Source organism: Procambarus clarkii, chromosome 78 (assembly GCF_040958095.1).
Source record: "Procambarus clarkii isolate CNS0578487 chromosome 78, FALCON_Pclarkii_2.0, whole genome shotgun sequence".
Taxonomy (NCBI): Eukaryota; Metazoa; Arthropoda; class Malacostraca; order Decapoda; family Cambaridae; genus Procambarus; species Procambarus clarkii.
Genome location: NC_091227.1, coordinates 10,551,156 through 10,564,302, shown reverse-complemented (window position 1 = coordinate 10,564,302; position 13,147 = coordinate 10,551,156). Strand labels below are relative to the sequence as shown.

The following is a 13,147-nucleotide window of genomic DNA, read 5'->3' as shown; positions in this document are numbered from 1 at the left end:
AAACATCAACACGTGCTGTGAGCTGCGAGAGGAAGGACAGGCGACACTTAATGCTTAAACTACCTGTTGACCTGGAGCTCCGGAGTTCCTTGACGGAGCCGCTGTCAAGCCCTCCACCAGCCCTGTATACCCCCCTCCCCCTCCCCCCCCCTCCTGCACCACACCAGGCCGACGGGTAATGAAATCTGTCGGTTTATTATGTCCATTGTCCGATGCAGGTCGCGTGTGAGAGTCCGGGTCGATAGTGGTAGTGGCGCTGAGTCCCAGTCTTTAGCGAACTTGGAGACGCTTGTACTCTTTGGGGACATTTTTGGGGGGTGAGCGTTAACTTTGAGGGTTTGATGCTTGTATTTACGAGTTATATGAGGTGATTTGAAGGTTCTGGAGAGGGTTTGGATATTTTTGGGGGGCGACTTCCTGTGTGGGTACACCTCCTTGTGGTGGGACGGTGCGCGAGGGGGCCCCTTTCCCTCCTCTTAGAGTTGGACCGTCAGCTCCCCTCCACCCGACCCCCTAGCCAAAAAGGGCCATATGGCACCACCCGGCCAACACCGACACTCTCTCTCTCTCTCTCTCTCTCTCTCTCTCTCTCTCTCTCTCTCTCTCTCTCTCTCTCTCTCTCTCTCTCTCTCTCTCACACACGATTCTAAGGGAAGCTGACAATGTAAACAAAGCAAGAATGTTCAGAGCAAGGAGCAGCAGCACGAGGGGTTATAGATGGAAAATGGAGACGCAAATGAGCCACAGAGGCGTCAGGAAGAACTTGATAGTGTTAGAGCCGTCAATAAATGGAACATGTTAGAAGCAGAAGTCGTTGAATCTAATTCGATTACAAATTTTAATTGTAAATTATAAAAGCGTGAGAAATGAATCAGTGCGTTAATCTAAGAACGTTTAGAAGGCGGGGCCAGAAGCTTAGCTCGACCCTGCAAGCATATCTAGGTGAGTACCTCTACGCGAGTACATATTTACAAAATACCAATATTTAAAACAATGCCGGTGTCAGCATTAAGAGAACGGAGCTATGGAAATACATCAAGGGGTGACTAAATTTAACGAACAGAAGAAAGCAGAACATGAGAGAACATGATCCAGATCTAAAAAACACTCGAGGTATTGATATAGTCAGCACGTCTCGGGTTGACCAAGTTCATGTACGTTTATTGAGATAATAAAATACATCACAAAGGGATAGAGAAGCTTAGGCTATTTCTGCCCTTCAGGTTAGTCAGCCGGCGCAAGAGGTCAGTTATTGAAGATATACCACGCCACAAGGATGTCAGGAAACACTAGGTTAATACAAGCACAGCTACACCACAGTGGCCACCGTATATATATATATATATATATATATATATATATATATATATATATATATAGTAGGTGTGTGTGTATTTACTACTGTAGACTATGGCACGTCCAGAATTGGAAGGAGGCCAGGCAGAAACCCATAATCTTGGCACTTCACTTTTATTGTATTACCAAACATTCTATTACTTAATTAGCACAAATAACACAATAAAAAACGTAAAAGTAACGAAAGCCGCCATCTTAACGAGTTCAAATACCTCCAGGCCTAAAATATGCTATTTTAGGCCTAATGTAATATATAAATGTGCTCTACTAGGACCAGGAATATTTGTTTCTTTTTTCGTGCCCTTTATAAAATTATAGTATAAAACGTGAATATTGTTCGCTGAACAGTCCATTTTTGTACGTTCTTCTAAATAGTCGCTATAAGTACTAACATTGTAGGATGATGGGTTGAGATGAGTCATATACGTACCAGCAGACGTACACGTGCACTAAATCACGCACACAACACACGCACACGCTTCCCTACGCACATTGTAAAAGAGGTGGCAGAAGCGACCTAGGTGGCCAGGGTGGCCAAGAACCCTAATTAATCGGCCAGCGCCTCATTAGGACACGTGGGCCGGCTGGCGAACAATACAAAATGTTACATTCCGTATAAATTATTGAAAATTGTAGTTCTTAACAAGGTAATCATGGGCCGGAAGTCGTTTAAAATTACAGCTACTTGTGTCTGCGGCCGGAATGGTAGCTGGTGGCCACTGTAGTGTAGCTGGTGGCCACTGTGGTGTACATGGTGGCCACTGTGGTGTAGCTGGTGGCCACTGTAGTGTAGCTGGTGGCCACTGTGGTGTAGCTGGTGGCCACTGTGGTGTACATGGTGGCCACTGTGGTGTAGCTGGTGGCCACTGTGGTGTACATGGTGGCCACTGTACTGTACATGGTGGCCACTGTGGTGTAGCTGGTGGCCACTGTGGTGTAGCTGGTGGTCACTGTGGTGTACATGGTGGCCACTGTACTGTACATGGTGGCCACTGTGGTGTAGCTGGTGGTCACTGTGGTGTACATGGTGGCCACTGTGGTGTACATGGTGGCCACTGTGGTGTAGCTGGTGGTCACTGTGGTGTAGCTGGTGGCCACTGTGGTGTACATGGTGGCCACTGTGGTGTACATGGTGGCCACTGTGGTGTACATGATGGCCACTGTGGTGTACATGGTGGCCACTGTGGTGTACATGGTGGCCACTGTGGTGTAGCTGGTGGCCACTGTGGTGTAGCTGGTGGCCACTGTACTGTACATGGTGGTCACTGTGGTGTACATGGTGGCCACTGTGGTGTAGCTGGTGGCCACTGTGGTGTAGCTGGTGGCCACTGTACTGTACATGGTGGTCACTGTGGTGTTGCTGGTGGCCACTGTGGTGTACATGGTGGCCACTGTGGTGTAGCTGGTGGCCACTGTGGTGTACATGGTGGCCACTGTGGTGTAGCTGGTGGCCACTGTACTGTACATGGTGGTCACTGTGGTGTAGCTGGTGGCCACTGTGGTGTACATGGTGGCCACTGTGGTGTAGCTGGTGGCCACTGTGGTGTACATGGTGGTCACTGTGGTGTAGCTGGTGGCCACTGTGGTGTACATGGTGGCCACTGTGGTGTAGCTGGTGGCCACTGTGGTGTAGCTGGTGGCCACTGTGGTGTACATGGAGGCCACTGTACTGTACATGGTGGCCACTGTGGTGTACATGGCGGCCACTGTGGTGTACATGGTGGCCACTGTGATGTACATGGTGGTCACTGTGGTGTACATGGTGGCCACTGTGGTGTAGCTGGTGGCCACTGTGGTGTAGCTGGTGGTCACTGTGGTGTACATGGTGGCCACTGTGGTGTAGCTGGTGGCCACTGTACTGTACATGGTGGCCACTGTGGTGTACATGGTGGCCACTGTGGTGTACATGGTGGCCACTGTGGTGTACATGGTGGCCACTGTGGTGTACATGGTGGCCACTGTGGTGTACATGGTGGCCACTGTGGTGTAGCTGGTGGCCACTGTACTGTACATGGTGGCCACTGTGGTGTACATGGTGGCCACTGTGGTGTAGTTGGTGGCCACTGTGGTGTAGCTGGTGGCCACTGTACTGTACATGGTGGCCACTGTGGTGTAGCTGGTGGCCACTGTACTGTACATGGTGGCCACTGGTGTAGCTGGTGGCCACTGTGTAGCTGGTGGCCACTGTGGTGTAGCTGGTGGCCACTGTGGTGTAGCTGGTGGCCACTGTGGTGTAGCTGGTGGCCACTGTGGTGTAGCTGGTGGCCACTGTACTGTACATGGTGGCCACTGGTGTAGCTGGTGGCCACTGTGGTGTAGCTCGTGGCCACTGTGGTGTAGCTGGTGGCCACTGTACTGTACATGGTGGCCACTGGTGTAGCTGGTGGCCACTGTGTAGCTGGTGGCCACTGTGGTGTAGCTGGTGGCCACTGTGTAGCTGGTGGCCACTGTACTGTACATGGTGGCCACTGTGGTGTAGCTGGTGGCCACTGTGGTGTAGCTGGTGGCCACTGTGGTGTAGCTGGTGGCCACTGTACTGTACATGGTGGCCACTGTACTGTACATGGTGGCCACTGTACTGTACATGGTGGCCACTGTGGTGTACATGGTGGCCACTGTACATGGTGGCCACTGAACTGTACATGGTGGCCACTGTACTGTACATGGTGGCCACTGTACTGTACATGGTGGCCACTGTACTGTACATGGTGGCCACTGTACTGTACATGGTGGCCACTGTACTGCACATGGTGGCCACTGTACTGTACATGGTGGCCACTGTACTGTACATGGTGACCACTGTACTGTACATGGTGGCCACTGTGGTGTAGCTGGTGGCCACTGTACTGTACATGGTGGCCACTGTACTGTACATGGTGGCCACTGTGGTGTTGCTGGTGGCCACTGTGGTGTACATGGTGGCCACTGTGGTGTAGCTGGTGGCCACTGTACTGTACATGGTGGCCACTGTGGTGTACATGGTGGCCACTGTAGGTGTAGCTGGTGGCCACTGTACTGTACATGGTGGCCACTGTACTGTACATGGTGGCCACTGTACTGTACATGGTGGCCACTGTACTGTACATGGTGGCCACTGTGTAGCTGGTGGCCACTGTGGTGTAGCTGGTGGCCACTGTACTGTACATGGTGGCCACTGTAGGTGTTGCTGGTGGCCACTGTACTGTACATGGTGGCCACTGTACTGTACATGGTGGCCACTGTGGTGTACATGGTGGCCACTGTGGTGTACATGGTGGCCACTGTGGTGTAGCTGGTGGCCACTGTGGTGTACATGGTGGCCACTGTGGTGTACATGGTGGCCACTGTGGTGTACATGGTGGCCACTGTGGTGTAGCTGGTGGCCACTGTGGTGTACATGGTGGCCACTGTGGTGTACATGGTGGCCACTGTGGTGTACATGGTGGCCACTGTGGTGTACATGGTGGCCACTGTGGTGTAGCTGGTGGCCACTGTGGTGTACATGGAGGCCACTGTGGTGTACATGGTGGCCACTGTGGTGTACATGGTGGCCACTGTGGTGTAGCTGGTGGCCACTGTGGTGTACATGGTGGCCACTGTGGTGTACATGGTGGCCACTGTGGTGTACATGGTGGCCACTGTGGTGTACATGGTGGCCACTGTGGTGTACATGGAGGCCACTGTGGTGTACATGGTGGCCACTGTGGTGTACATAGTGGCCACTGTGGTGTAGCTGGTGGCCACTGTGGTGTACATGGTGGCCACTGTAGGTGTTGCTGGTGGCCACTGTACTGTACATGGTGGTCACTGTGGTGTACATGGTGGCCACTGTGGTGTACATGGTGGCCACTGTGGTGTAGCTGGTGGCCACTGTGGTGTACATGGAGGCCACTGTACTGTTCATGGTGGCCACTGTGGTGTACATGGAGGCCACTGTGGTGTACATGGTGGCCACTGTGCTGTACATGGTGGCTGCTGTACTGTACATGGTGGCCACTGTACTATACATGGTGGCCACTGTGGTATACATGGTGGTTACTGTACATGGTGGCCACTGTACTGTACATGGTGGCCACTGTACTGTACATGGTGGCCACTGTACTGTACATGGTGGCCACTGTACTGTACATGGTGGCTACTGTACTGTACATGGTGGCTACTGTACTGTACATGGTGGCCACTGTACTATACATGGTGGCCACTGTGGTATACATGGTGGCTACTGTACTGTACATGGTGGCTACTGTGGTGTACATGGTGGCTACTGTACTGTACATGGTGGCCACTGTGGTATACATGGTGGTTACTGTACTGTACATGGTGGCTACTGTACTGTACATGGTGGCTACTGTGGTGTACATGGTGGCCACTGTGGTGTACATGGTGGCCACTGTAGTATACATGGTGGCCACTGTGGTGTACATGGTGGCTACTGTACTGTACATGGTGGCCACTGTGGTGTACATGGTGGCCACTGTGGTATATATGGTGGCCACTGTGGTGTACATGGTGGCTACTGTACTGTACATGGTGGCTACTGTACTGTACATGGTGGCCACTGTGGTATACATGGTGGTTACTGTACTGTACATGGTGGCTACTGTACTGTACATGGTGGCCACTGTACTGTACATGGTGGCCACTGTACTGTACATGGTGGCTACTGTACTGTACATGGTGGCTACTGTACTGTACATGGTGGCCACTGTACTGTACATGGTGGCCACTGTACTGTACATGGTGGCTACTGTACTGTACATGGTGGCTACCGTGCTGTACATGGTGGCTACTGTGCTGTACATGGTGGCCACTGTACTGCACATGGTGGCCACTGTACTGTACATGGTGGCCACTATAGTGTACATGGTGGCCACTGTACTGTACATGGTGGCCACTGTACTGTACATGGTGGCCACTGTACTGTACATGGTGGCCACTGTTGTGTACATGGTGGCCACTGTGATGTACATGGTGGCCACTGTACTGTACATGGTGGCCACTGTGGTGTACATGGTGGCCACTGTACTGTACATGGTGGCTACTGTACTGTACATGGTGGCCACTGTACTGTACATGGTGGCCACTGTACTGTACATGGTGGCCACTGTACTGTACATGGTGGCCACTGTACTGTACATGGTGGCCACTGTACTGTACATAGTGGCCACTGTGGCGTACATGATGGCCACTGTACTGTACATGGTGGCCACTGTACTGTACATGGTGGCGACTATAGTGTACATGGTGGCCACTGTACTGTACATGGTGGCCACTGTACTGTACATGGTGGCCACTGTACTGTACATGGTGGCCACTGTACTGTACATGGTGGCCACTGTACTGTACATGGTGGCCACTGTACTGTACATGGTGGCCACTATAGTGTACATGGTGGCCACTGTACTGTACATGGTGGCCACTGTGGCGTACATGGTGGCCACTGTACGGTACATGGTGGCCACTGTACTGTACATGGTGGCCACTATAGTGTACATGGTGGCCACTGTACTGTACATGGTGGCCACTATAGTGTACATGGTGGCCACTGTACTGTACATGGTGGCCACTATAGTGTATATGGTGGCCACTGTACTGTACATGGTGGCCACTATAGTGTACATGGTGGCCACTGTACTGTACATGGTGGGCACTGTACTGTACATGGTGGCCACTGTACTGTACATGGTGGCCACTGTACTGTACATGGTGGCCACTGTACTGTACATGGTGGCCACTATAGTGTATATGGTGGCCACTGTACTGTACATGGTGGCCACTATAGTGTACATGGTGGCCACTGTACTGTACATGGTGGCCACGGTACTGTACATGGTGGCCACTGTACTGTACATGGTGGCCACTATAGTGTACATGGTGGCCACTGTACTGTACATGGTGGCCACTGTACTGTACATGGTGGCCACTGTACTGTACATGGTGGCCACTATAGTGTATATGGTGGCCACTGTACTGTACATGGTGGCCACTATAGTGTACATGGTGGCCACTATAGTGTACATGGTGGCCACTATAGTGTATATGGTGGCCACTATAGTGTACATGGTGGCCACTATAGTGTACATGGTGGCCACTATAGTGTACATGGTGGCCACTATAGTGTACATGGTGGCCACTATAGTGTATATGGTGGCCACTATAGTGTACATGGTGGCCACTATAGTGTACATGGTGGCCACTATAGTGTACATGGTGGCCACTGTACTGTACATGGTGGCCACTATAGTGTATATGGTGGCCACTGTACTGTACATGGTGGCCACTATAGTGTACATGGTGGCCACTGTACTGTACATGGTGGCCACTATAGTGTATATGGTGGCCACTGTACTGTACATGGTGGCCACTATAGTGTACATGGTGGCCACTGTACTGTACATGGTGGCCACTGTACTGTACATGGTGGCCACTGTACTGTACATGGTGGCCACTGTACTGTACATGGTGGCCACTGTACTGTACATGGTGGCTACTGTACTGTACATGGTGGCCACTGTACTGTACATGGTGGCTACTGTACTGCACATGGTGGCCACTGTACTGTACATGGTGGCCACTGTACTGCACATGGTGGCCACTGTACTGTACATGGTGGCCACTATAGTGTATATGGTGGCCACTGTACTGTACATGGTGGCCACTGTACTGTACATGGTGGCCACTGTACTGTACATGTTGGCCACTGTACTGCACATGGTGGCCACTGTACTGTACATGGTGGCCACTGTACTGTACATGGTGGCCACTATAGTGTACATGGTGGCCACTGTACTGTACATGGTGGCCACTATAGTGTACATGGTGGCCACTGTACTGTACATGGTGGCCACTATAGTGTACATGGTGGTCACTGTACTGTACATGGTGGCCACTGTGGTGTACATGGTGGCCACTGTACTGTACATAGTGGCCACTGTGTGTGTGGTGTGTGTGTGGTGTGTGTGTGTGTGTGTGTCACCTCAGGTATATCTGAGTGTACATTTCTGCCTTATTAACAGATTTATAACGATAACATGTTCAATGTTATCATTATTATCAGTTATTATTTATTTTTAGTATTAATTGCAAAGTAAATGAGAACCTGTCGATTTTTGTGAGGGATGGGACAACACGCCGGCCAGCCAATCACCAGCCGCGGCCAAGCTTGCCACGCTCTCATTGGTTGGCTCAGGAATGGGGGAGGACATCTGTGGAATTTGATCTGGCAGTTGCTTATTCAAAATAATTTATACCTTTAACACAATTTGATGGAGCACGTGGATAAATTTATGCATGTTTATGATAAACAAACTCATACATTTCATACGAAAAATTATTTGTCTGTAATTTTCCCATATATAATACTGAGCTTTTAATATGTAAAAAATAGAGAACTTGGCACCATGTTCCCTACCACGAGCAGCACGCGACCAAGTTTGTATGTGTGAGCAACGAGCATCAAGAGTTCAGTGTACATCTAAACACGGAAGGGGTGGGATGTGCCGCCGTAGCTCTCTATAGCCGTGACTGGCGCCACAAAACAGGATATCTTCAGCTACTAGTGCACTTAGGAATTTTCATCAAGTTGTAACAGTTGTGTGTCCGTGACCTGTGATAATATCTGCCACATGCAATATCGTGAAGTTAAGGTAAATATTGTGCTTTTAATATTTGATCAAATCAAAGATTAACATATTATTAACTATAACGGTTAGGACAAAAAAACTTTATAACTATATTCAGATATAAAAAATAGTCTTCAAATAATATTTGAATACAAAAGGAACACGTTAACTATGAAAGAGTGTTAAAAAATATTAATGTATTATTACTAATTATATATATATATATATATATATATATATATATATATATATATATATATATATATATATATATATATATATATATATATTACTAATTATATATATATATATATATATATATAATATATATATATATATATTATATATATATATATAATATATATATATATATATGTCATATATATATATATATATATATATATGACAATGTCAGACCACGGAGGAAAAATGAAACAGGAATTTCCTTAAGTACTTTCGTATATTAAACACATCTTCAGAAGGTCACCTTCTGAAGGTGACCTTCAGTGTTCAATGTCAGACTTTCTGAAGATGTATTTAATATACGAAAGTACTTAAGGAAATTCCTGTTTCATTTTTTCCTCCGTGGTCTGACATTGTCACATTCTTAATCATGTGTTTATTTTCGTGATATACACACACACATATATATATATATATATAATATATATATATATATATATATATATATATATATATATATATATATAATGTGTGTGTGTATGTATTCACAACAGTGATTGAAGCTGCGGGTGTGTGTACATAGTGACCACTTTACTGAACATAGTGGTCACTGTGCCCTTAATTTCTAAGTGATTTACACACACACACACACACACAGTGTGTGTGTGTGTAAATCACGAAGAAATTAACACGTGATGAACAGTGTGACAATGTCAGACCACGAAGGAAGGAATGAAACACGGAAATTCCTTAAGGACTTGCGTATTTTATAATACATCTTCAGAAGGATGGATCAATCCTTCTGCAGATTATTATTATATATGAAAGTACTATATATATATATATATATATATATATATATATATATATATATATATGTATATATATATATATATATATATATATATATATATATATATATATTGGGTGGGTGTATGTATAGCTGTATATTGGTTGGCCTGTGCGTGTATGTTCGTCTGTATCTGGTGTGTGTATATCTATCTATATATATAATATAATATATATATATATATATATATAATATAATATAATATAATATATATATATATATATCTGTATCTAGAGTATGTGACCGTATGTCTTTCTAGCTTGCGTGCATATATATACATGTCTGAGGCGGGGTGCCCGTATGTGTATCTAGTGTTTATGTATGCATATATGTTCCTGGTGTGTTTATGTGTTCCATTACGAATATCTAGTATAAATGTGTATGTAAGTTTGTATGTAGTTGGTGTGCGTTTCATCTTGTCGGAAGAGCCGGTGTTCATACATAAGAGTCGTGTCTGCATTGCCATAGAAGCCTTCCTGTTGGACTTTATATTTAAAATGTTGGTCTTAACCTTTGAAGTCAATAGCAGTTAATTTTAAGATTTATTAAGCAAGAGTTTTAATATATGTATAAAGCTACTCTCAATTATTAACCATTCATTCTCTCTTTCTTCCCTTTCTCTTGTTTAGTTTTTTATTATATATTTTTATCTTGTGTCTCAGCACTTGTTACATGGTGCAGCATGTGAGTGAGTGTTGTGTGGCAGCCATTGTTAACTTGGTGTTCTCTGGTACCCTCAGGTGGCAACACCTTCCTCAGCCGTGATGTCGTCTCCTCTCCGGTCAACTGCTGCAAAGACTACTCACGCCCGCGGCACGCCCACACACGCCCGACCCACCATGGCTCTCACCTCTCCCTTGCGGACCACCTACCAACAGACCGTACCGTCGCCCACTCGGGGGTGTCCAGTGGTGGTAGCGTCCTCTCCCAGCCGCCCCGCCCACGCCACTACCTCGCCCTCCCACGCCGCCACCTCGCCCTCCCACGGCCTCTCCCAGAGTCCTCACGTCACCTGTGCGTCAGCGTGCACGCCCAAGACCACGCCCTCTACACAGCACGCCAGCAGCAAGCTCGCCCACCTCGTCCCCTGCTCGTCCCCACCACTGGTGAAGGAGAGCCCCGACGTGGCCAAGTCTTGCGGGTTCTCAGGGCTGCTGCAGGAGATGGGCGTGATGCCCCTGAAGGAGGAGGACACGACGGACGACTCTATGGGGGAAGATGAGGATGGCGACGATGACTTCGAAAAAGAAGAACAGAAGAAGCCTGGAGAGGACAACAGACGGCGCAAGGCAGGTGGGCGTGGCGGTGGGCGTGGCAGGACCAGAAGCCCCCAGCAAGTCGCTCGCGTGCGACGCAACCGCCGCATGAAGGCAAACGACCGCGAGCGGCATCGCATGCACATGCTGAACAACGCGCTGGACCGCCTGCGGACTGTCTTACCCACCGCGCCTGACGACACCAAACTGACCAAAATCGAGACCCTCCGCTTTGCCCACAACTACATATGGGCACTCAGCGAAACACTCAAGGGTTTAGACTCACACGCGCCCACACACCCGCAGCACTTGAGTGTAAGTGTGGGCGTGAGCGGCGCCCCCGTGAGCCAACAGGTCCCCGCCGACGTCAGCATGTACACGGGTGGCGCCCTGGCACCGCCATCGTCTTACTGCGGGCAGACGAGCGAGGCGGACATCTGGGGCACCGCCAGCGTCAGTGTGGGCGGCACCTTCACTCCTGGCGCCGCCCACCCGCAGTACATGCACTACCCGAGCCTCCCCTACCAGTGCCTGTGAGCCCTCATACCACGCCCTTCCCACTCTCCTGCTGTGCCTCCTAATTAGTGCCTCCACCACCGTGTCCATCCCACCTTCTAGTGCCTGAAGCTTATGGCTTCCTTACCGACCAGCAGTTGTCTTCTGTTGTACTACTGACTTTCACTGTTCCAGCACGCCGTTAGGCCTCGGAACTTAAAGAAATCTTTGGATTGTGTAACAGATTTTTTGTATCAAATTACCCGTAAGAAAGTATAAGAAGGCGCTGCCTGTTCAGTGTTCCCGGACTAGCGATCAACACTCCCGGACAGTGTTCCCGGACAGTGTTCCCGGACAGTGTTCCCGGACAGGTTGTTCCACCTGCACTAAGAACAAACACATGTACAAATATTCGTTTAGTGTCATTACATGGAAGCCGCCGAGTCTTAGGCTTCACTACTCATGAGGAAGGAGAGATAGAACTGTCTTCGCCTCTTACACATGCTAGTCAACACAGTTCCTGCTCTCACCAGTCCTTGTGAGGTTCTGGACCTTATGGCCTTCTTGCTTGTGATTGTTTAATTTTATATAGGTTTCACTCTGAAATGAATTCCCGCGCGTGATGTTGAATAGTTGCCATATCGCCTCTGAATTGTCTGACTTTGTCATCATGGCAATAAAAGACTTGAGTATTAGCTCTTGGTCTTGGAGGCGGAGCTCTCAGACACCTCCCTGAGTGTCATCCCATAACTAAATGTTGTTAAGCATTTATGCCTAACAACAAAAGTTGTAGCACAACAAAAAAAAGACAAAAGTTTAGATTTCTTTTCCTCAGCTCAACTATTCACGCCGAGAGTTGTTAGTCCTAAACATTGTTCAGAACTGAAGTGAACTTAATGATTGTTTAGTAAACCATGACCTTAATAACCCTTCGAGGTTATTAAAAATATTATTGCTCAACACTAACTTAAAACTCGTCACTCCGTCTCTGGGAAGGAAAAATGTGTGTAAATACTGGCCGTGTGAAGTGTTTGGGGCCACCAGACAAATATTTATCACCAGTTGATTGACAGTTAAGAGGCGGGACCAAAGAGCCAGAGCTCAACCCCCGCAAGCACAACTAGGTGAGCACACCCCAGCACGCGTCACCTTAACAAAGAGATTTTTTATTATTTGCCAATTTTAATTTACCGCTTTATTAAATATGCGTTTGTGTAATCGATTTTCTTTTGCAATTATATATTGAAAACAACATTTCACCTGCAGCCAATCTACTTATACAGAACCAATTACCTTATTATAACGCAGTTGTCATGCATCACTGACTTAGGATTAGACCCGTGTGTGCCACAAGTAATTAGGTTTAATGTATCCAATGGGCATCCCCCGTCCATTAACCAGACCCA

General features: G+C 48.0%; 1 protein-coding gene across 4 annotated transcripts in view; it reads left to right on the top strand.

Moving 5' to 3' along the window:
• LOC138357375 (uncharacterized) overlaps positions 1–12,832 on the top strand; it is a 173,332-nt gene extending 160,500 nt beyond the window's left edge. For 3 of the 4 annotated variants that reach the window (XM_069314058.1, XM_069314059.1, XM_069314060.1), the window contains one exon: positions 10,731–12,832. In XM_069314058.1, the coding sequence (XP_069170159.1) occupies positions 10,755–11,783 (1,029 nt within the window). In that variant the 5' untranslated portion in view covers positions 10,731–10,754 and the 3' untranslated portion in view covers positions 11,784–12,832. Of the gene's footprint in view, positions 1–8,824; positions 8,982–10,730 lie in introns of those variants that run through there. The other variant, XM_069314057.1, reaches the window with a different exon arrangement.
• The last annotated feature ends 315 nt before the right edge of the window (positions 12,833–13,147 follow it).